This window comes from Gorilla gorilla, chromosome 4, assembly GCF_029281585.2.
Source record: "Gorilla gorilla gorilla isolate KB3781 chromosome 4, NHGRI_mGorGor1-v2.1_pri, whole genome shotgun sequence".
Lineage (NCBI taxonomy): Eukaryota > Metazoa > Chordata > Mammalia > Primates > Hominidae > Gorilla > Gorilla gorilla.
In genome coordinates, this window is record NC_073228.2 from 63100020 (window position 1) to 63125781 (window position 25762).

At 39.4% G+C, this 25762-nt stretch overlaps 1 protein-coding gene across 8 annotated transcripts in view; it reads right to left on the minus strand.

Moving 5' to 3' along the window:
- Positions 1–25762, minus strand: part of EFCAB5 (EF-hand calcium binding domain 5) — a 184588-nt gene that overhangs the window by 119266 nt on the left and 39560 nt on the right. For all 8 annotated transcript variants that reach the window (XM_031010768.3, XM_055388570.2, XM_055388571.2 and 5 more), the window contains 2 exons: positions 25005–25581; positions 1338–1494 (listed from right to left, as the gene is read on the minus strand). In XM_031010768.3, the coding sequence (XP_030866628.1) occupies positions 1338–1494; positions 25005–25581 (734 nt within the window). The remainder of the gene's footprint in view (positions 1–1337; positions 1495–25004; positions 25582–25762) is intronic.

A 25762-nucleotide genomic window follows, 5' to 3' on the forward strand; every position in this document is an offset into this window, starting at 1 on the left:
AGCCTCCCAAAGTGCTGGGATTACAGGCCTGAGCCATGGCGCCCAGCCTGATAGAGCTTATGTTGAGATATAAAGTTTATATTTTTATTATCTTTTAATTCAATTTTTCCACACACTTTTTGAAGTCTCCTCTTAGAATACTTAAGGGTATATAAAGTTATTTTACACATATATTCTCAATGATTCCCAACCTTTTTGTGTGATTAGGATTGGGATGCTGACAGTGACCCCATTTTGCCCTCTCCAGGGGACATTTCTAGCAACTCTCAGACATGGCATGATGGAGCTAAGGCACTTTTGGCAGGCACTTTTGGCAAGCCCTTTGGCCATCCAAAGAATCCTCTATACTTTCTCATTCTTCAATTACTAAAAATGAAATTTCCAAATTCTTCTTAGTCCATTTTTAAAAACATTTTATTTTTTAGAGAAGTTTTAAGTGCACAGGAAAATTGAGCGGAAAGTACAAAGAACTCCCCCACCGTGTGTGTGTGCACGTGTGATATATATATCACATATATATATATTTGTTGTTGTTGTTGTTGTTTTGTTTTTAAGAGACATAGTCCCTCTCTGTTCCCCAGGCTGGAGTGCAGTGGCATGATCATGGCTCAGTGCAGCTTCTACCTCCTGGACTCAAGCAATCCTCCCACCTCAGCCACCCAAGAAGCTGGAACCACAGCCTGGATAATTTCTAAATTCTTCATAAAAGTAGGGTCTTCCTATATTGGCTAGGCTGGTCTTGAATTCCTGGCCTCAAGCAATCCTCCCACCTCGGCCTTCAAAAGTGCTGGGATTATAGGTGTGAGCCACCACACCCAACCAGATATGTCTTCTGCTAATATTTTCTCCCAGTCTGTGGCTTGTCTTCCTTGATCTATTTTTAATCATTCACTTTAAACTGAAAATATGCTTAGCATTGTATCTAATGAAAAAGTATTTCCAAATCCACATACACTTAAGAGAAAGCATTTAACTCTCAGAGTACAGTTGTTCTCTAGAGCTAAGAGACAGTCTTGCAGGTTTCACAGAAGTAGTCACACATACAAACACACACACAACAAACAAACAAATGAAATATATGTTGGTTTATAGTGATGAGTTTGGGAACCTCAGCCAGAGTCAAGATTTTAGAAATCTAGCTAGAATTTTTTTTTTTTTTTTGGTAATGCTCAAAAGAAATTGAAGGAATCAACACTCACGGACCAGACAGGTCAAGACTTACCTCAGCAATACTGAAAATTTCAAGGGAGGCTTCTAGTATGCTACTCAGTATTCTAGCAATTGCCCTTTTACCACTTACCCCACCTACCTTTCACATATACCCCCAATTTTCTTACCACTGACTTAGGAATCATTCCTTTAGGGTCTAGAATCCATTCATCGAATTGCTCCTGCAGAGCCTGTTTCCGTGTGTTGGCCACCTTGACTTTGATTTTGTCTATGCTTTCTCTTTGTTTTCTATTCTGTTTAACATTCTCCTTCATCTTGGATACTCTGCAGGATGTAGATATAGAAAACATGTTGAGTTAATACCCTTGGATTTGGTCCAGATTGGAACACAGGAATTCAGACTCTCTTTGAAAATGTTTGCCTGTCTTTTCTCCATAAAGTCTTTGATTCAGGCCTGTAGTCAGCCCTTCTTCCACAAGCACTTATCGAATGTGGCATTAATCATAGAGTGCTTTCTACTATTTGACTTTTTATAGAGGTAGGCCTTATTTTACCCAACTAAATACTAGACTTAAGAAGTATTGGTAGGAATGTGAATTAGTACAACCATTGTGGAAAATGGTAGGGAGGTTCCTCAAAAAACTAAAAACAGAATTACTACATGATCCAGCAGTCTCACTTCTGGATATTTACCCAAAAGATCTGAAATCAGTTTGTCAAAGAGATGGCTGCACTTCCATGTTCACTGTGACACTATTCATAATAGCCAAGTGATAGAACCAACCTAAGTGTCCTCCAACAGACAAATGGATAGAAGAAATGTGGTTTATAATACAATGGAGGGGCCAGGCACAGTGGCTCACGCCTGTAATCCCAGCACTTTGGGAGGCCGAGGCAGGCGGATCACGAGGTCAGAAGATCAAGACCATCTTGGCTAACACGGCAAAACCCTGTCTCTACTAAAAATACAAAAATTAGCTGGGTGTGGTGGCATGTGCCTGTAGTCCCAGCTACTCGTGAGGCTGAGGCAGGAGAATGGTGTGAACCCAGGAGGCGGAGCTTGCAGTGAGCCGAGATCACGCCACTGCACTCCACCCTGGGCGACAGAGTGAAACTCTGTCTCAAAAAATAAGGAATAAATAAATGCAATGGAATACTATACAGCCTTAAAAAAGAAAGAAATTCTGTCATTTCTGACAGCGTGAATGGAATTGGAGAACATTATGCTAAGTGAAAAAAGCCAGGCACAGAAAGACAAATACCACAAGTTTTCACTTATTTGTGCAATATAAAACAAACAAGCACATAGAAGCAGAGTAGAATGGTGGTTACAGAGGCTGGGAATGGGGGAAATAGAGATATGATTGTCAAAGGGTATAAAATCTCATTTAGACAAGATGAATAAGTTTTAGTGTACATTTCAAAATTGCTGAGAGTAAATTTCAAATGTTCTCACCACAAAAAAATGATATGTATTTGAGGTGATAGATATGCTAATTTGTTTGATTTCATTATTTCACATTGTATTCACAAATTATAACATCACTTTGACCTTGCAAATGTATATAATTATAAGATATTGATTTACAACTTAAAAAACAGGTAGTAAAAATAGCTCTAGAAGCTGCTATATATACTGAAAAGGCAAGGTTGGATGCAATAAGGCCTTAGGGTAGTGAGCTTCTCTCTTCCCTGGACAGAGAAATCATCTGAAGGGATTGATTTCAGGTGTTGGGAACAGGCCCCCCAAATCTGGCCATAAACTGACCCCAAAACTGGCCATAAACAAAATCTCTGCAGCACTGTGACATGTTCGTGATGGCCATGATGCTCATGCTGAAGGTTGTGGGTTTACTGGAATGAGGGCAAGGAAACCTGGCCCACCCTGGGCAGAAAACCGCTTAAGGCATTCCTAAGCCACAAACAATAGCATGAGCGATCTGTGCCTTAAGGACATGTTCCTGCTGCAGATAACTAGCCAGGGAGCCCATCCCTTTGTTTCAGCCCATCCCTTTGTTTCCCATTTTAGTTAATCTATAATCTATAGAAACAATGTTTATCACTGGCTTGCTGTCAGTAAATATGTGGGTAAAACTCTGTTCGAGGCTCTCAGCTCTGAAGGCTGTCAGCCCCCTGATTTCCCACTCCACACTCTATATTTCTGTGTGTGTGTCTTTAATTCCTCTAGTGCCGCTGGGTTAGGGTCTCCATGACCGAGCTGGTCTCAGCAAATGGCGCCCATACATGGGGCTGGAACCTGGGTCGAAGAGTCACTGGAGTGACAGTTGGAGAACGTGGAACTAAGCTGGAGGACACCCGAGTACTCTTAAGCAGTCCCTGTGGTGAGTAAGAAGGGGAGCTCGGAAGCATCAGGGTAACAATGGGACAAGTTTGGGCCCTGGTTCATTCCACCTTGGAATCTTTTCACACTGATAATGAGGAGGAAGGAAAGTATGATGAAGTAACCGAAGAGGTGACAGAGCAGGTTTGTTTGCCAGCTAAAGCTAAAGCGGCAAAGGAGGGAGAGGTTTGTCCCTACCCTTCTGCACCCCCTCATTATTTTGAAGAAAAAGAGTGGCCTGACCCTCCAGATCTTTCTTTTCTGGAGGACACTGGGCAAAAAGTAGTTGCCCCAGTGACTGTTCGAGCAGCACCTCGAGCGACTGCTCTCAGTTCTATTCAGGCAGGAATTCAGCAAGCTAGAAGAGAGGGTGATTTAGAGGCCTGGCAGTTCTCTGTTAGGATACACCCACCAGATCAACAGGGAAATATTATAGCTACATTTGAGCCTTTTCCTTTTAAATTACTCAAAGACTTTAAACAAGCTATTAATCAATACAGACCAGGTTCTCTTTTTGTAATGAGACTGTTAAAGAATGTTGCTGTCTCCAGTCATTTGTTGCCAGTGGGGATGACAGGATTACTTCTAGGTAGATCTAGTTTAAATTTAAAAGGAGTGCAAGTACATACAGGAGTCATTGATTCAGATTACAATGGGGAAATTCAAATTGTTATATCTACTTTTGTTCCCTGGAAAGCAGAGCCAGGAGAGCATATAGCACAGCTCCTGATTGTGCCATATGTGGAAATGGGGAAAAATGAAATTAAATGAACAGGAGGATTTGGAAGCACAAATAAACAAGGCAAAGCAGCTTATAGGGTCAATCAAATTACTGATAAACATCCTATAACTATTCAGGGAAAGAAATTTAAAGGTTTGTTAGATACAGGAGCGGACATTTCAATCATTTATCTATAGCACTGGCCATCTGCGTGGCCAATTCAACCCGCTCAATTTAACATAGTTGGAGTTGGTAAAGCCCCTGAAGTATATCAAAGTAGTTATATTTTGCATTGCGAAGGGCCCAATGGACAACTTGGGACTCTTCAACCAATTATAACTTCTGTACCTATAAATTTTGGGGGGAGAGATTTATTACCATAATGGGGAGCACGAGTTCTAATTCCAGAGCAATTATATAGTCCTCAAAGTCAACATATGATGCATGAAATCGGGTGTGTCCCTGGTGTAGGACTAGGAAAAAATTTGCAAGGTTTGTAGGAACTGCTTCAAGCAGAAAGACAAAGTTCCCGCCAAGGTTTAGGATATCATTTTTTACGGCAGCCATTGTTAAGCCTCCAGAACCTATACCTTTAAAATTGTTAACAGATAAGCCAATTTGGATAGAACAATGGCCACTAAGTAAAGAGAAACTGGAGGCTTTGGAGGACTTAGTTACTGAACAATTAGAAAAAGGACACATAGCTCCAACATTTTCCCCTTGGAATTCTCCAGTTTTCATAATTAAGAAAAAATCAGGTAAATAGAGAATGTTAACTGACTTAAGAGCCATTAATTCAGTTATACAACCTATGGGGACATGGCAGCCAGGACTGTCTTCTCCTGCTATGATTCCAAAAAATTGGCCTTTAATAGTCATAGATTTAAAAGACTGTTTCTTTACTATTCCCTTAGCTGAGCTAGACTGTGAACAGTTTCCATTTACAATTCCTGTGGTAAACAACCTGCGGCCTGCTAAGTGTTTTCATTGGAAAGTGTTGCCACAAGGCATGTTAAACAGTCCAACAATTTGCCAGACATATGTAGGGCAAGCAATTGAACCTACTCGTAAAAAATTTTCACAGTGTTACATTATTCATTATATGGATGATATACTTTGTGCTGCCCCCACTCAAGAAATATTACTCCAATATTATGATCACTTGCAAAACTCGATTTCTCACACCAGTTTAATTATAGCTCCTGACAAAATTCAGACTTATTCCTACTTGGGGACCTTAGTAAATGACCCTACAATAGTGCCACAGAAAGTAACCATATGTAGGGATCAATTGAAAACATTAAATGACTTTCAAAAATTACTAGGGGACATTAATTGGATATGACCTGCTCTAGGCATTCCTACCTATGCCATAAGTAATCTATTTTCTATCCTTAGAGGAGATCCTAGTCTCACTAACCCTTGGCAATTAACAAAGGAGGCTGAGGCAGAGTTGCAGCTGATTGAAAAGCAAGTGCATAAGACTCAAATAAATAGAATAGATCCAGAGAAGACTCTAGATTTGCTAATTTTTTTCAACTCAGCATTCACCTACTGGTGTTATTGTTCAAGAGCAAGATCTTGTAGAGTGACTTTTTCTTCCACATACTAATTCATGGACTCTAACTCCTTTTTTGGATCAAATTGCTACTATGATAGGAAATGGGAGAACTCAGATTGTTAAATTACGTGGATATGATCCTGGAAAAATTATTGTCGCTCTCACAAAGGCACAAATACAGCAAGCTTTTATAAATAGTCTTACTTGGCAAACCCATTTAGCTGACTTTGTGAGTATTCTCAATAATCATTTTCCTAAAAACAAAACTGTTTCAATTTTTGAAATTAACTAATTGGATTCTCCCTAAAATAACTAAATTTAAACCAATTGAAGGTGCTGAGAATGTTTTTACAGATGGGTCTACTAATGGTAAAGCTTCTTATTCTGGCTCGAAGGGTAAAGTTTTCCAGACACCCTATACTTCAGCTCAAAAAGTGGAGCTTGTAGCTGTAACTGAGGTATTGACTGCTTTTAATATACCTATTCATTTGATTTCTGATTCTTCATACGTGGTTCATTCCACACAATTAATTGAAAATGCTCAGTTATGATTTCATACAGATGAACAACTGATGATTTTATTTACCCAATTGCAAACAGCAGTTAGGAGTAGAATGCACCCTTTTTACATCACTCACATTAGGGCTCATACACCTCTTCCAGGACCTTTAACTGAAGGGAATCAAATGGCTGATCACCTAGTTGCTACTGCAATACCTAATGCTAGACATTTCACAATTTAACCCATGTTAAATTGAGCCTTTGGTCTCAAACACAGATACTGCATTACCTGGAAAGAAGCTAAAGCCATTATCCAGCGATGCCCAACTTGCCAAATTGTGCATTCCTCATCTTTCACAGGAGGAGTTAATCCTCGAGGATTGGAACCTAATTCTCTTTGGCAAATGGATGTCACACATGTTCCCTCGTTTGGGAGACTAGCTTATGTACATGTATGTGTGGATACCTTTTCTCACTTCATCTGGGCTACATGCCAACAGGAGAGTCTTCTGCCTGTGTTAAACATCACCTTTTGCAGTGCTTTGTGGTATGGGCATTCCCGTTTCTATTAAAACAGAAAATGCCCCAGTATATACTAGACAAGCTCTAGTTACATTTTTCTCTATATGGAATATTAAACATGTTACTGATATCCCATATAATTCTCAAGGACAAGCCATAGTGGAAAGAATGAATCTCTCCCTGAAACACCAATTGCAAAAGCAGAGGGGGGAAAACAGGGATTATGGGACACCACATATGCAACTGAATCTAGCATTATTGACTGTAAATTTTTTTAGCCTGCCTAAAGACAAAATACTATCAGCAGCTGAACAGCATCTACATAAACCAGCTGCAAAGACAGAAGCAGAACAACTGGTTTGGTGGAGAGATCTGATAATAAAAAGTTGGGAAATAGGTAAAATAATAACTTGGGGTAGAGGTTATGCTTGTATTTCTCCAGGACTGAATCAACAGCCAATTTGGGTGCCATTGAGACATCTAAAGCCTTACTAAGAGCCAGATACCCAGGAAGAGGTTTTGGGAAGATCCCAAAGACCCACCGGTTGCAGACATATCAAGACTGACGCTGAGGAAGACTCCAACTGTCACGAGCAACACCTGTCGAACACAGCCACCTACCTGGGGACAGATCAAGAAGGTGTCACAGATGGTGGAAGAAAACCTGAGGAAAGTGGGATAACCAGTCACAATGAGTAATTTAATGATAGCTATGATAGTGGTGATCACCGCTGCCATGAGTATTCCTTCAACAAGGGCTGACACAGAGAACAATTATACTTATTGGGCATATTTATCAATCTTGGCTGGCAATAATGCCTGGACGTAATCACTCTATGGCACAGTTACACATGCTTTCTGGTCTCAGTATTTACCAAAATGAATATACTCCTATAATTGAGGCATACCACCCTCAAAAACCTATTTGTAAACAGAATTGGACCTGGCCAGAGATAATGAATGTACTTGTTTGGGAAGATTGCACTGCAGAACAGGCAGAGGTGCTGCACAACGATTCCTATGGAATCATTATTGATTGGTCCCCTAAGTGGATGTTTACCTTGAATTTCACCTCTCAGTCTGCGTGCCATGGCCACACTATGTTCAGCTGGTCTAAACAAAATGGTCAGATGGTAGAAATGGTAAGAAGTATGGCAAGAGTTCCTATTATCTGGAAACATGGCCATATAGTGGCACCTCAACCTCAAATGATATGGCCCGCTGTAGGAGCTAAACATAAGGACTTGTGGAAACTATTCATGGCTCTTAATAAGATCAAAATTTGGGAAAGAATAAAAAACATCTAGAAGGACACTCTACAAACTTGTCTTTGGATATTGCAAAACTAAAAGAACAAATATTTAAAGTATCCCAGACACACCTGACCTTAATGCCAGGAACTGGAGCGCTTGAAGGAGCTACAGATGGATTAGCAGCTATTAACCCATTAGACTGGATAAAAGCACTTGGAAGCTCTGTGATTTCAATGATGATTGTGCTTTTAATCTGTATTGTTTGTCTTTGTATAGTCTGTAGATGCGGATCCTCACTACTGAAAGAAGTAGCTCACTGTGATAAAGCCGCCTTTGCTTTTATCATCTTGCAAAAACAAAAATGGGGAACATGTTGGGAACAGGACCCCAAATCTGGCCATAAACTGGCCCCAAAACTGGCCATAAACAAAATCTCTGCAGCACTGTGACATGTTCATGATGGCCATGATCCCCATGCTGAAGGTTGTGAGTTTACCGGAAAGAGGGCAAGGAACACCTGGCTCACCCAGGGTGGAAAACCACTTAAGGCGTTCCTAAGCCACAAACAATAGCATAAGCGATCTGTGCCTTAAGGACATGTTCCTGCTGCAGATAACTAGCCAGAGTCCATCCCTTTGTTTCAGCCCATCCCTTTGTTTCCCATTTTAGTTAACCTATAATCCATAGAAACAATGCTTATCACTGGCTTGCTGTCAGTAAATATGTGGGTAAAACTCTGTTCCAGGCTCTCAGCTCTGAAGGCTGCCAGCCCTTATTTCCCACTCCACACTTTATTTCTGTGTGTGTGTCTTTAATTCCTCTAGTGCCACTGGGTTAGGGTCTCCATGACTGAGCTGGTCTCGGCATTCATGTCTAGGGTGGAAGCCTAGAAGATGCATTTATAACAAGCATCTCAGGTCATTCTGATGCCTTGGATCAAACTTCTGAGAAATCTGTCTAGGGGTATATCTCAGCTAATTGCCTTTATCTAGCCAAAGTCTCATGCTTTGCCAGCCACTGCTGAAGTGCTGAGCATAAGAGTTACCCTTGCAGCCAGAACTGCATCACCCAGGTTGAGAATGGGGGAAAAACTGTGCTTTTAATTGAACCTATGTGCATCACTCCTATTAGGACTCCAAAAACCCCAAACTGGTTTTGATTGAAATCAAATAGAATGGCTCAGAATAATAAAAATAGTCACTGGTTTCAAGTACAATTTTTTCCCAACAATGTTGGAGGCAAGTCTTCATCTTTCAAAGAAGAAAGACTAAGACAATCTGACATATTTTAAAATGCAAAAAGATTTTCAGTGGGAACTGGTAAATTGGATACATCTGATGAACCAAAGAAACTACTAAAATCTAAGTCATTACCTTATGCCTATATAAGGCCTTCAAAATTCTCTAGAAAAACAAGTGTTCAAAAATGAACTTTGAAGTTTGAAAATAAAAGCAGACAAGCAGTTTAATAGTACAGAAGGGGCTGGGTCTGAACTGCTGGAAGATTAATAAGTATTTTATTTTTATTTATTTATTTATTGTTTTGAGATGGAGTTTCGCTCTTGTTGCCCAGGCTGGAGTGCAGTGGCACAATCTTGGCTCACTGCAACCTCTGCCTTCCAGTTTCAAGCAATTCTCCTGCCTCAGCCTCCCAAGTAGCTGGGATTACAGGTGCCCACCACCATGTCTGGCTAATTTTTTATATTTTTAGTAGAGACAGAGTTTCACCACGTTGGCCAGCCTGGTCTCAATCTCCTGACCTCGTGATCTGCTCACCTCGGCCTCCCAAAGTGCTGGGATTACAGGTGTGAGCCACCATGCCTGGCCTTAATAAGTATTTTAAAGGAGTGCTAAGTTTCTCTGATGCAATTGCTAACCAACCAAATCTCTACCAGTCAGCTCTACCGGTCAGCTACCAAAGTTCTGAGAGCTTGTCTGCTTGTCTTCTTCTGCTTCTTCTGCTTGTCTCCCCTTCTGCTATTTATCTGTTTTATCCTCTGCTGCTTTTTCCTTTCCCCCTCATCTCTAGCTAGGAGTCTTCTCAATTTCTGTTTTCATTCCTCTGTGGCTCTGTCTTCTGTATCTGTGTTTTTCATCCAGCTCTTTTGCATTATTCATTCATGCACTCACTCACTAAACCACTCACTCACTCATTCATTACATAAATATTTATTCGGCACCTACTATGGATTCTGCCATTATAAAGCTTAGGGTCCAATGGCAGAACAGATAAGTAAACGAATTTTAGGGTAAGTACTAAGTGTCTCCAGATTCTCATGTGACACAAAAATGAATACACAAAATTGGTTTTCTGTCATTTTCCCATCTGCTTGAAATATTTTTCTCCCTCTCTTTGCCTGACTAGATCCTCCACATGCTTTAGGTCTCACCTCAGACATCATTTCCTCCCGTTTATTGATGTCCATATCTAGAAACAAAATCTACTTTTGTGCTTCTGGGCCACTGTACATGAGACTCAAAATATAATCCAAATGGATTTTAAATTGATTGTGTCACCCATTCAGGGAATTAATAAAATTTGTCTTCTGTAGCCTGCATTATCTCATGAAGATGTTTACTTTACATTAATCCAGAGAATTCTAAAGCATCCAAAACTCTTAATTTGGGCAGTACAGGGTAGACATAACCTATAAGCAGATTCATTCTAAGTGTAAGGGGACTGGAAGGGAAGAAAAACTACATTATGGAAAAATTGCAAAAATAGTCATAAATTCTTCCCATTCCTGTATGCATGTCTCTATGAATGCAACATAACTTTGCAGCTCCTCCCATGAAGAAGCGGAGTCTGTTCCTGTACTCCTTGTCTGCCTCTGGCCATGTGACATGCTTTGGCCAATGGGCCATTAGAAAACAGAATGTAAGCAGAAAGTTGAAAAGTACTTGAACACGGGGGCTTGCCCTCTTTTATTGAACTTGGGAGCCCTTCCACTACAATACCATCATGGAAATGAGCATGGGCTCGCCTGCTGGATGATGATCCAGTTACTTCCATTGCTTTTGCAAAGAGACTGCCAACCACTACAAAAGTGATTGAGGTCATCACTTTTGGTTGTTATTCTGAAAGTAAAGGGATATCATTGAAAGGTTTCATCTTACTGCATCTCATGAGTGAGTCTAATTGATACCATGTGGAACAGAGATGGGCCATGAGCCCAGCCCAAAGTTACCAATCTACAAAATCATGAGCAAATAAATTCTATTGCTTTAAGCCATGAAGTTTTGGAGTATTTTGTTATGCAGCAAAAGCTAACTAAGAAAAGAGTTTACCTATATGAATGAGTGTTTCGAGACCTTTTAAAGAAAAGCATAATATAAATCTGATTAAAGAGTAGAAGTAAAAATGCTTCCCCACCTACTTGTGACAATCCAAATTCTATCCATCAATTCAAGCTGTATAAGGAAAATTTTCTATTTACAGAAACATTTGCCTAGATTATATCAAAAGTGAAAGTTGTATTACATCAAAATTGGTTCTAATCAGCTTAAGTGGATAATTGACCATGAACTTTGAGTGACCTCAGTATACCAGATCATTGCTATACGTAACTAAAGACCCTTTCTTGACCACTAAAAACTGGGACTTGTTTTAATCAATCATGTACAGATCTATGGACTCACTCTGTCCTATACAATGTGATAAGTTTTTAGTTCTTATAAGTATAGCTATTATAAAACAATTAAAAGCCCCTGAATTTCCCCCTTCTACATACCATTCAGTGAAGTCTTCACTGGTGTATATTCCTTTGCCTGGCAAGTTAATAAACTCAGTGTTTGTTTGTTTGAAGGTGTTTTTAAGCTCTGGTGGTCTTAGTTTCACAAAGCTAAACTGAATTTCTTTCTTTCTTTTTTTTTTGAGACAGAGTCTTGCTCTGTCACCTAGGCTGGAGTGCAGTGGTGCTTGGCTCACTGCAACCTCCACCTCCCAGGTTCAAGCGATTCTTCTGCCTCAGCCTCCTGGCTAATTTTTTGTATTTTTAGTAGAGATGGGGTTTCACTATGTTAGCCAGGATGGCGTCGATCTCCTGACCTTGTGATCCATCCGCCTCGGCCTCCCAAAGTGCTGGGATTACAGGCATGAGCCACCGTGCCCAGCCGCTAAACTGAATTTCTTGCCATTCCTGGAGTATGTCCATATTAGTCCCATGATGAGTATTCCAATTAAAAATCCATATATGAAATATATGCCTACTTACTTCTTATACTTACTTATTTTCTCTTTGCTTATTCAATTTATATCTTACTACATAAATGAGGATGCTGATATAATTTAATGATTTAAGAAAAATCTAAGTAATTAATCAATAATATTTAAGCAGATGAATAATTAGGCCTCTTCAGAATTTTATAAAATGATAAAGAACATTTATCATAGCATCCTCATTAAATAGTGATGATTAATTCCAGATATTTCAAAGTTAAAAATTCAATTACTCTAAATTAAGGGATGTGTGAAAATGAGGTGACTCTCCCATAGTTATTGAGCATTAAGACATATCTCATAATAATCTTATGTATCTAAAAACAAAAAAGCAAAAATAAAATAAAAACAGAAGAAAACTTTCATCATTAAGGCAGACTGGAATAGGTTAATTAACAAACATTTATTGAGCATTACTCATAAGACACAGTGTTAGATGCTGAGGATTCAGTGGTGACTATGACAGACATAGTTCCTGCTTATATTGTAGCAGAGGAAACCACCATCACAACTGTGATAAGTGCAATGAAGGAGAAACACAGGATGCTATGAGAGCACATAAGGGAAGATCCCAACCCAATTTCATGATGAAATGGTGTCTGAGCCTGAACTCTAAAGGATGGGTAGGATTAAGTAAAGAGGAAGAAAGTGGTATAGGCAGAGGGAATGGCATATGTGAAGACCCTGAGCTAGGGAGAAGCACAGTATGTTTAAGAACGAAAGAAATCCTCTGTGCCTGGAGTATAGTGTGGGGAGAGAGGCAGAAGCCAAGCTTGGAAAAGCAGGCAAGGACAAGGTCATCCAAGGAAGGTCTCATAGACTTAGTTAAGAATTTTGTTCTTTATTCTGAGGGTAAAAGGGTACCACTGAAAGGGTTCACATTGGGGAACAACATGGTAATATTAGCCTTAAAAAAAATCACTTTAGTTATGGATGAAGAATAGATTGGAGGAAGGCAACTGGATGTAAACATACCAATTAGGAAACTATTGCAATAGTGGAGGCAAGAGATAACGGTAGCTCAGACTAGGATGAAAGCAGTGGGGGATGGTCAGAAATGAACAAATTTAAGAAAAGAAGGTGAAATCACCAGGACTTAATGACTGACTAGAAATGAACAGTGAGAGATCATCAGAAGGTGTCCAGGTTGATTTGCTAGTTTTTGGCTTGAGGACAATGACTTCTTGAAACTGAGGTGCTTATGAAACATACAAGTACAGATATTGAATAAATAGTTGGATGTACTGGGATAGAGCTCAAAGAAGGTGTTTGAACCAAAGATATAAATCTAAAAGTCATGAATGTATAGATGGTAACTTAAGTCATGTTGGAATGTGAGCACTCAGGGATGGAATATAGAGTGACAGGTTAAAGAACTTTAATATTTGAAGATCAAGTAGCAGAGAATGAGCCAGAAAAGGACACTGAGAAGGACTAAATAGAGAAATAGAAGGAAAGTTAGACAAGTATGATATCATGGAAGAGGAGGGAAAAAGTATTTCAAGATGGAAATAATGCTAAGAGGTCAAGTAAGATAAAAATGGCAAACTTTCTACCGGGCCTAGAAGCATGGAAAACATTGTGGTTTTGGCAAGTGCCATTTATTAGAGAAAGCCTGGCACAAAAGCAAGAAGTAACAGGTTAAAAAATGTGTGGGAAGTGGGGAGAGTGTATATGGACAACTGCTTTTGATAAAACTGGGTGTTTTAGTTATATTTCCTCAAATAGACTGTATAAGTTCTTCATGACAAAAATCAAATTTTGTATTTTTTCCCTATAAGGTATAGCTCACCACTGAGAACTCAGTAGTTATGCAATAAATACTAATTGACTGAGTAAAGATTCCTCAGTAAGTTTAAGTTTTGTTTGTTTGTTTTTGAGACGGAGTTTCACTGTTGTTGCCCAGGCTGGAGTGCAATGGCCTGATCTCAGCTCACTGCAACCTCCGCCTCCCGGGGTCAAGCAATTCTCCTGCCTCAGCCTCCCGAGTAGTTGGGATTACAGGAATGCACCACCATGCCCAGCTAATTTTGTATTTTTAGTAGAGATGGGGGTTTCACCATGTTGGTCAGGCTGCTCTCGAACTCCTGACCTCAGGTGATCCACCTGCCTCAGCCTCCTAAAGTGGTGGGATTACAGGCATGAGCCACCGTGGCCAGCTAGTAAGTTTAAGTTATTAATTAATTCATCTAACATTTATTGAGCCCCAGCTGATGCCAGGCATTGTGCTCAGTTTCAAATATAGGTATAATAGAAGATAGCCCTTGTCTTCAAAGGGATTATGGGAAGGTAAATAACAATTACATTACAGTGTGCTAAGGGGGCTGACATGAGCCTACAGGTGTTTCAGAAATGTAAGAAATATATAGAAAAAGTACTTAATCCAGACCAACTGTGACAAAAATGGTGCTATAGCTGACTACTGAAGGACAAGGAGAACTTAGCCAGCTAAAGAAACAAGGGGAGGGATGTTTTAGACAGAGAAAGCTGGCACTCTGGATTCCCAAAAAGGACACTTGGCTGGTGGTTTTGATTAGTTAATATGTATGGTAGTAAAACTGTTATGCATAAATAATGCAGCCTATCTGGCCAGGATGGACTAAATCAGGGCTTAGCGGTCATTGTGACTATATGCTGGGTAGCTCAGATATAATGCCTCCAAGCTTTACAGCTGGCCTCAATGGTGAGGATTTCCTTTTTTTTTTTTTTTTTTTTTGAAATGGAATCTCACTCTGTCACTCAGGCTGGAGTGCAATGGTGTGGTCTCAGCTCACTGCAACCTCCGCCTCCCATGTTCAAGCAATTCTCCCACTCTCAAGTAGCTGGGACTACAGGTGTGTGCCACCACACCTGGCTAAATTTTGTATTTTTAGTAGAGACAGGGTTTCACTATGTTGGCCAGGCTGCTCTTGAACTCCTGACCTCGTGATCCGCCCACCTCGGCCTCCCAAAGTGCTGAGATTACAGGCGTGAGCCACCGTGCCCAGCCAGGATTTCCTATTTCTAAATGAGGTGAGTTGAGTTCCAACTGAGCCACCTTTTTGGAAAAGCAAGAGCAGGGCAGAGGCCAACAGAGTAAGCATACTCCCCACTCCCCCCATCCCCCCTGCCCCAGGGAAGCTGGGAAGCATGTTTCGATGGTGAAAGACTGAGTTAGCACAGAGGATGTAAAAACCAAAGCAATCGCATATAAGGTCTTCAGCCATTAGAAGGCCACAACCTCCTCTATGAACAGACAAATTATCTTCTTTTGAGGCTGTCACTGGATACTTTTAAATGAATCAATGGAATTATACGGAAAATCCTAAAAATTTCTGGACATTCTCAATAGTCTTAGGAGTTTCTACTTCAGGACAACCACACCTTCTCAGGCATTTTACCAGATACCCAGCCCTAGCTGGAGAGAAGTTGACTCAGGGACTCTACCTCAGTCTCTAACATTAGGAACATTCTATGTCATTGAAGCAAACCAGAGACTCATTTAATATCAAGTTGCAGGGTAGGGTGTAGAATACAAGGATGTCATCCAGGGGATCTTGCAGTCCATAAGTGGTTGAATTTCTTAAGTATTTAATAATGGGATATATACATACACAACAGAGTAAGGTTTAGAGATGGACATGAAACTAGTCAGTGTACATAAATTATCATTATGCTTCAGGTTGAACAAGAGTAGAACCTGTTTGGATAAAGTCCTACCACCATTCCATTGGATGTAACAGTCATTTGAATACTACAAAAATATTTTCCTTGTCCATTCACTCACATCACTCATAATCTGTTTTACTGGCTTGACAAAATTTGATATTCAGTATAAATCGACAAGATGATTAATATTACTAATATCACCTGTGCAGAAGCACCTGTGGGTTTTCCTAGCATAATATAAGCACATGGCTCAGTAAATGGGTGGCAGCTGGTGTAGAATATGAGCAGACAGCTGTCTAGGAAGCCACTGTCTCCTGGCAACTCAGGAAGACCCATATCAAGGATGAAACATTCCCTCTGTCTTGCCAAGTCCTACTGCTGGCATCTTGTAAGGATGAGTAAGACATTTTGAAGCTTTTTTTTAAAAAAAAATACAAAAAGTACTTTGAAGCAGATTTGAGAACTCTGCAAATAACACATTCCAATAGAAACACACACAATAGATTTTTGTCACATAGTTTACATAAATTCTTTGAACACTACACGACTTAATATGCAAGAAATTAATAAAATAAAGGCCTGTGTCCCTCGCTCCTTGAAATTTTACTTGGTTTGTGTATCCTTAAGGCTTGAATATTTATACTAACTTGGTCTTCTCTTGTATGTAGCTGTGGTAGAGAAAGTAATTCTTTGAAATACCTCTTTGTGTTTCTCTCTCTTTATGGATTAAATGTTCCATCATTAATGCATAAAGCTAATAAAGAGGAGTCACAGGAAAAATGCCCAAAAGATATCTCAAACTGCAACACAGACCCCATAGTGAATATGCAATTATCAGAGATCACTACCAAGGCAGAACTGGTTATGCATTATACAGGAAAAGATACAAGCTTCTGTTTGGGGTCTCTTAGATCTACTTTCCGGTTCATTTGAACTCATTCTAGGTTATTATGGTTCAAGACTAGTTGAGAAAAGAGAGGAAATTTGTAGTAAAGTAGAATAGTCTGAAATTCTAACATTAACAGTTTTCTTTTTTTTACCGCTTAAAAGTTTTATATTTTAAAAAATATCATACAGTAAAATTTACCTTCTTTGGCACATAGTTTTATGAATTTTAACATATATGAGTATGTGTAACCACCATCATAATTAGGCTATTGAAAGTTTGTAATCCTATTTTAGGAGCAAATATTTTTCATTATCAATTCATAATAAGGTGGTAATAACCTTCAAATATGCAATCCCAAACACTGGAGAAATCAAGAGTCAGAGGGAAAAGATACTTTTTACAAAGCATACTAAAAGAAAAGAAAATATGAAGAAAAGCGAATGATACAAACTTAACCTACTTTACAGTTGTCCAAAATTGCACGTAAGAATTAAAGTCCACTTTAATTCTATATCTATGTCTTTCAAGAGCCCCAATGAAAAGTAGTAAATTACACTGCACATATAAAACCTACAAACAGCAGTGATACTGTATTTTTCAGATATAGTGGCTACCACTATAAAAATTGTTCCAAATAAGTAAGCAGTGTCTTCTCTATCTGTTGTTTTTAGAGACCTAACAGAGATGAATCCCTTTTGTCCTAGAAAGTAGGCAGACAAAAGCTTTTTGGATCAAGCTGAAGCAAATGAACACTTAAACATTACCACAAGAAGATAGAGTCTCATTAAAACAAATACATTTTCTTTTGACTTTTTTTCTTGGCTATAATTCAGGAAAATTTCATTCCTAAAGTGAATGGACTTTTCTAAGGCTTTGCAATGGATTGAAGGTAACACAAACAATGGTATAGTTCTGAGAATTTCAAAGCAGGACTGTTTTTACTAATATTGCTGGGTATATAAACTTTAAGTCGATAGGGATTAGGAGCAGAACACACTGTTGTAAAACATCCTTAGGATTTCTGAATATTCTACAAATGCCTGACACTGTCATCTGTTGACATACAGATCTTGGATTTTTGCCAGAAAAAGATGAAGCCCCAATTCTAACAATCCAGGTAAACAAAGCAACTTTGATTAATTATTTCATGAAATTCCTGCAACAGTGTTGCTCCAATAGAGCAACCTTTAACTAAAACTTTTACCAAGCCTCAAATGACCCTAAGAAGTCAAACTCCCAGTTCAAGAAATATCAATGAAACAACCTAATTCTCCTGTGTCATGGAACCCAATGTCCTAGTGTGCTTATTACTATCTTATTATAGACATTAATAAATGTCTAGAGTTTTACGTACCCATTGAGATTTACATATCTGTAACAAGAGGAAGTGTTTGTCAATATATTTGTTTACAGACAACATCAGTTCACAGATTGTAAGTATTTTTAGTGGAAATAGATCTAAATACAGTCTAATTTATTGCACTGCAAGAACAGATGGTGAGCAGAAATGTTCCTTAAGGTATTTATTAAATTTAATGAAACTGCTTCCTGCATACTACTGGAAGTTTTCACTAGTACTAAACCTCTCTTAATTTGTTTTCTTTTTAATTTGGTCTTGAAACTTTAGTGTGCAATAATAACCTCTTATGGAACTTGTTTTAAATGCATTCCTAGAGGTTCTGATTCAGAAGATCTGAGGAAGGATCTAGGAATCTGCACTTTTAACCAAGCACCCCAGGTGATTCTGGTGTCACTGATAGACAACCGTGATCTCAGAAAGCCTGTTTCAACTGAAAATAAAAATTTCATAACCACACATAAAACAAGAGTTGTGCACATATCTCTTACTTTATCCCAGAGGGATATCTGTGCCTAATTCCAAAATAATTACTATTCTAAAGCTTCTAATTAGTTGTTTACCCTATAGGAAAGACACTAAAACAAGTCAAAAGAAATTATAAATTTGAGTGTAGGTGGGCCAGGTGTGGTGGCTCACGCCTGTAATCCCAGCACTTTGGTAGGCTGAGGTGGGTAGATCACCTGAGGTCAGGAGTTCGAGACCAGCCTGGCCAACATGGTGAAACCCCATCTCTACTTAAAATACAAAAAATTAGCTGGGCATGGTGGTATGCACCTGTAATCCCAGCTACTCGGGCTGAGGCAGGAGAATCGCTTGAACCCGGGAGGCGGAGGTTGCAGTGAGCTGAGATTGTGCCATTGCACTCCTGACTGGGGAACCAGAGTGAGACTTCGTCTCAAAAAAAAAAAAAAAAATTAGTGTAGGTCTGTATGTCAGAAGATATTAAAAGGAAAAGTGTATCGCTTTTGTTTTAGACCTGGAAGAGACCTAATACATACCATTTAGACAAAAGTTCAGCAAATTACAACCTGGGGGCTAAATCTGGCCCACTGACTGGTTTTGTATGGCTCAAAAGCTGAGGGGTTGTTATATTTTTAGTTTTTTATTTTAAAATTTTATTATTTTATTTATTTATTTATTTATTTTAGAGATAGGGTCTCATTGTGTTGCCCAAGCTGGTCTTGAACTCGTGGCCTCAAGTAATCCTCCTGCCCTCACCTTCTCAAAGTGCTGGGATTACAGGTGTGAGCCATTGTGTTCAGCCTAAATCATTTTTTAAAATCAAAAGATGAATAATATTTTGTGCCATGTGATTATATGAAATTCAAATTTCAGTATCCACGAATAAAGTTTCATTGGAACACAGCCATGCTCTCTCATTTACATATATGCTATGACTGCTTTTGCACTACAGCAGAACTGAGAAGTTGTGACTCAATTTACCTGGCAAAACGCTTTCATTTTTTATGTAATGAAATTTTCCAAAATTTTCATGATCTTGAGTCATGGTTAAAAAGGATTATCTCCAGCATAAAGGGATTTAATCCCTGTTTTTTTCTAGTTTTTTGCATGGCTCTATTTTTTACATATGTATACCTAGTGAGAAATATTCTTTTTTTTTTTGAGACAGGGTCTTGCTCTGTCACCCAAGATAGAGTGCAGTGGCATGACCCAGCTCACTGCAGTCTTGATCTCCCAGGCTCAAGTGATCCTCCCACCTCAGCCTCTGGAGTAACTGGCAGTAGTAGGCATGTGCCACCAAGCCAAGATAATTTTTTTATTATTATTTGTAGAGACAGGGTCTTGCTATGTTGCCCAGGCTGGTCTCGAACTCCTGGGCTCAAGAGATCCCTCCCAAAGTGCTGGAATTACAGGTGTGAGTCACTGCACCTGGCAAGGATATATTCTAAGGACAAAAAAGCTGCAAATAAATGTAAAGCCTTGTTTAATATTTTTATTATTAGTAAGCTTGTTGGTATTATTATTTTGAAGCTTTTTTTTTTTTTTTTAGATAGAGTTTCACTCTGTCACACAGGCTGGAGTGCAGGTGGCACAATCTCAGCTCACTGCAACCTCTGCCTTCCGGGTTCAAGCAATTCTCCTGCCTCAGCCTCCCAAGCAGCTGGGATTACAGGCACACACCACCACACTCAGTTAATTTTTGTATTTTTAGTAAGACAGGGTTTCACCATGTTGGCCAGGGTGGTCTCGAACTCCTGACCTCAGGTGATTCACCCATCTTGGCCTCCCAAAGTCCTGGGATTACAGGCTTGAGCCACCGCGCTGGGCCATTTTGAAGCTTTTATGTAAACTGTAGGATAAAACAAATCAGTAATTATGTCAATGTCATTAGGAACCAAGATTTTCTATGTAAGATAAAAGGAAATACAGGCCAGGCGCGGTGGCTCACGCCTGTAATCCCAGCACTTTGGGAGGCCGAGGCGGGTGGATCACGAGGTCAGGGGTTCAAGATCAGCCTGGCCAATATGGTGAAACCCTGTCTCTACGAAAAATACAAAAATTAGCAGGGTGTAGTGGCGGGTGCCTGTAATTCCAGCTACTCAGGAGGCTGAGGCAGAGAATTGCTTGAACCCAGAGGCAGAGGTTGCAGTGAGCCAAGATCCCGCCACTGCACTCCGGCCTGGGTGACAGAGCAAGTCTCTGTCTCAAAAAAAAAAAAAAAAAAGGAAAAAGGAAATATAAATATCAAAGAAATTAGATAAAGACCTGAAACATTAATATGCAACTGTCAATATTAACTCATTTTTTTAAATTACATATTTCTTTTCTCAGCACAGCGAATTTTAATGTCTCCCTTTTGCGGGAGGAGAGGTTGCCTTACCCACTTTTGAAGACACCCCAAAGGTTGTCTGGCAGTTTGGTGCAGAAAGGATTTGGCCCAATCTTGTGCTGGCTAAGATACAGAAAGGCACATAAAGTTTGTGGCTCAAAGTCCTCCGGGGTGGGGTAGGGCAGAACGTGCACAGGGAAGTGGTTTGGGAGAGACTTGTAGGAGTGTGGGCTTGGGTTCCTGTGACAGAGGTAGTTGGTCCTGGTGGACCAAGGCTGGGGTGGCCAAGGAGAGCCTGAGCCCTCTGGCTGGGAAGACGCTCCTGCAGTGGCCCCTGTCTAGGGGAGCTAGTTCACCAGCTCACTGCTTTCAAACCATAGCTGGATCTCTTTCTGACCCCCTACCCTGAATAGCTGGTGTGAATGATGTTCCTGCTGATGTGGACGTCGCTGAAGTCTCCCCATATGGTCACAGAGGCAGCCTCAACCCTGTCAGTGTATCTATCATGGCCCTCGAGGCGTGGATCACATTGTACCCTTCCCAGACCATGGCCATCAACAGGCCTGGAGCTCACATAGCTAAGGAGGGCTGGGTAGAGGGGCTTCTTTCACAGGTCCTGGTAGTGTTCAGCAAGGACGCTTTCTGGCCGGCCACAGGATCTTCATCCCTACCAGCTTGAAGCCCTGCCTCCAAAGCGCTGGATCACATCCCTAACAGGCCGCCACAAGACCCCAACTGGCTTCAATGAGACCAGGGTCCACTCCTGGATCAAGAAGGGTCCTCCTGAGCCGGGCGCAAGAGCAGGCACGGCCCAGAGCCCGCGGGCCGTACAGCAGGCCCGGCAGCGGTGGCACGCCTGAAGAGGCTGCAGGTGATGTCTGGTCACGGGTCATTGACTCTAAAAATTATATGTTTTAGTCCTGAAGGGCCTAGAAACAATGACTACACAATATTTATGAGCACTCCTAGCTCACAAGTGAGTGATCCCCATTTTAAAAGGAGCCAGGAATCCATTTAAAAAATGCCTGGGCCGGGCGCGGTGACTCACGCCTGTAATACCAGCACTTTGGGAAGCCGAGGCGGGCGGATCACGAGGTCAGGAGATCGAGACCACCCTGGCTAAGGCGGTGAAACCCCATGTCTACTAAAAATACAAAAAAAAAAAAAAAAAAATTAGCCAGGCGTGGTGGCGGGTGCCTGTAGTCCCAGCTACTCGGGAGGCTGAGGTAGGAGAATGGCGTGAACCCGGGAGGCAGAGCTTGCAGTGAGCCGAGATCGTGCCACTGCACTCCAGCCTGGGAGACAGAGCAAGACTCCATTTCAAAAAAAAAAAAAAAAAAAAAAAAAAATGCATGACGTTTTCAAAGACTAAAGGGGTAATGTCAGAAAACAGAAGCCAAAGTTGGTGCAATTTGAGCATCTAACAGAAAAAAAGACTTTAACTGATTAAAATATATTGAATATATATTAAAATCCATGCATCCATGATGATACTGAAAAAGGAACCCTTTCCCAAAAGGGGAAAACATTTTTCATTTGCTGCCATTAGCGGTGACTATTGATAGGTAGATAGATATATACCGTATTCTGAAAAATCTGTAATTAAAAGGAAAGAAATATTCTGTCTTACAAGTAGAAAGCATATTTCAGTGTACCCAAATACATAGCAACCAAGCAGGATTTATTTCAGGAATTCTAAGATAATTGAATAGTAGGAAATCTATTAATAAAATTCATCACTAAGGAATCTAAGGTGAAAATCATATTATCACTTTCATAGGTGTTGAAAAAGCATTTGATAAAATCAAGTCTTAATTTTTAAAAATCACTCTGAAAGGTAGAAATTAGGTACATTTTCCCATTGAGATAAAATGTTTTTCATATCCAAATGGAATAGAACTAGTAATATAAAAACTGCCCATAATGAAGCAGTAACAGAAGCAGCATTTCTACTAAAGTTGTAAAAAGACAAGGATGCCCATATCACCATTATTATTTAATATTGTATTGGAGGTAGTAGGATATTAGTATAAAAATTGAAAAGGAAGAAGGGAAACTACTATTATTTGCAGACAATGGTTACCTCCCTAGAAAACCCAAGAAACCAACTAAAATGTTACTGTAAGAGAACTCAGTAAGGTAGCAGGGTACAAAAATATATAGAAATTAGTAGCTTTCATGTCTTCAGACTACATCCAGATAGAAAATATAGTAACAGAAGAAAGCCCTGCTTAAAATAGCAACAAAGAATGATAAAAACAACTAGTAATGAATCTAATAAAAGAGATACAAAACCTACATTAAAATCTTTTTTTTTTTTTTAGATGGGGTCTCACTCTGTTGCCCAGGCTGGAGTGTAGTGGTGCATCTCGGCTCACTGCAGCCTCCGCCTCCCAGGTTCAAGTGATTCTCCCACCTCAGCGTCCCAAGTAGCGGGGATTACAGGCATGCATCACCACGCTGGGCTAATTTTTGCATTTTTAGTAGAGACAGGGTTTTGCCATGTTGGCCAGGCTGGTCTCGAACTCCTGACCTCAGGTGATCAGCCTGTCTTGGCCTCCCAAAGTGCTGGGATTACAGGCGTGAGCTACCATGCCCAGCTGCAAAAAACTTTAGGGCAACACTAATTCATACAAAATAAGATGAGCAAATGGAAAGACACCCCGAAACACTCATCATTATTACAGATGTTGGTTTTCTGGTGTGTGTGTGTCTGTGTGTGTGTGTGTGTGTGTGTGTGTGTGTGTGTGTGTGTGTGTCTGTTTTTGAGACTGGATCTCGCTCTGGTACCCAGGCTGGAGTGCAGTGGTGTAATTTTGGCTAATTGCAGCCTTGAAGATGTTGGTTTTCTAAGAGTATTAATAGATGTAATCAGATTTCAATAAAAATTCCTGTAAGGTTTGTCTTTTCGTTTTCCCTCCCCATTTTTTTTCAAGTAGACAAGTTACTCCCATAATTCATATTAAAAAAGTAAACAAACAAAAATAGCCAGGAAACATCAGAAAAGAAGAAGAGCAAATAGTGGGGACCAGCACTGTCAGATCTATGGAATATATTTAAAAGTCTCAATTATTAAAGCAGTGTGGTACGAATGCATGAAAGGGAGACTGACCAATGGAATAGGATGGAAAAATGCAGAAATACACCCCAAAATATATATGAATTTATTAACAAAGGTTCAATCCCAAACCAGTGGGGCAAAGATAGACTACTCAACTCTTACTGGGACCACTGAGTAGACATTTGAAAAAGGATAAAGTTGAATCCTTACATGTTACACTAGGTTAAATTCCAAATGAGTCAGTATTTAAAATGAAAATTAAAATAATAATTCTGGAAGAGAACATGGAAGAATTCTTTTAATATTTTGAAATGTAATAGTGCCTCAAAATCCTGATGCCATAAAAGAAAAGTTAAATTTGACTATATAGAAATAAAAAATCTTCTACATGAAAAAAGATAAATGGCAGGTAAAAATGGGTATTTGTAACACATATCACATGCTTTTGTGTAAAAGAAAAAATTAATAATCCATGTTTGCATTTCCTTATGTATGTATAAAGAAATTCTATAAGGATCTATAGAAAATTAAGAATAGTAGTTATTTATGGTGGAGGTGGAATATTGGGTAGATGGAAGATAAGAATGGGAGGGAAACTTTTCACTATATAACTTTTTTTACATATTGACCTTTAAACCAGATTGCCTATATGGAAAATTAAATTTTTAAAAAGTTCCAACTTTCATATAGCTTACTTTCCAGTGCAGGCAGATAAATAAAAATACAAATCATTATACACTTGCAGTCATAGTGAGATAATTAAATCTATGAATACAAGGAACTTATTTATTTTGTTAGTCTTCACAGTGCCTCAAAAAGAGTGAAGCACATACTAGTAGCTCAATAAATACTTTCTGAATAACTGTAGAATCACTTCTTTTAAGTCCTGTCCATGATTATGTTATTTTTTCTACTAGTTTTTCAATGTAAGGAGACAGATCATGAACTGAAACTATAACAGATTGTACCTGTTGCAGATAGTGTCAGGAACATATATCTTCAGGTCTTCTGTGACTTCTTTCATCACCCTCTGGTAACCAGACATTCCTGGGTCTTTGATATAATTAGGATTGTTTCTTATTAAATATTCCCCCAAATAATTAATTGGGTCAAACTTGCTTGGAGTATCAGCTTCTGTCAAAACCTTCTTCTTTTCTACTTGAGTTAACATGTTTTCTACTCCAGGAACTAAGGTGGGTAGAAGTTTGTCAAGCAAATATGCACTATTATTCAGTGTCATGCTTTCAGTATTAAACCACTCTTTGGCCAAATTATCCCTAGGGAGTTTTTTTTCAGCCTTTTCTTCTAGTTTCTTCTTCAGATTTTCCTTATCTATTATTTTCTGCTGCATTGCTTGGGCTCTTGCCTCCATTCTTTCAAAAAGGTTTTTCTTCCATGTGTGCTCTGGCTTTGATTTCAGTTCAGTTTCATCTAAAGCAAAAATCACTTTTGCAGATTTTCTAATTGCAATATTACCTGAGGCTTCAGTTTTAGAGTCCTTTATTGAACCAGGTGAAATGTTTCGCTGCCCCTCCAGGTTTAATTCTGAGGGGAAAAAAAAGTGAAATGTAAGAAATGTTAGAAGTAAATTTCAATCTATGTGACTTTAGAATAATATTTGAAAAAATTTTTATATCCATTTACACAGTGGATTGGAAGAATGTCAGCTGAAAATAACAGAAAATCAGACAAAGTGACTTTAACCATAAAGACATTTATTGTTGAC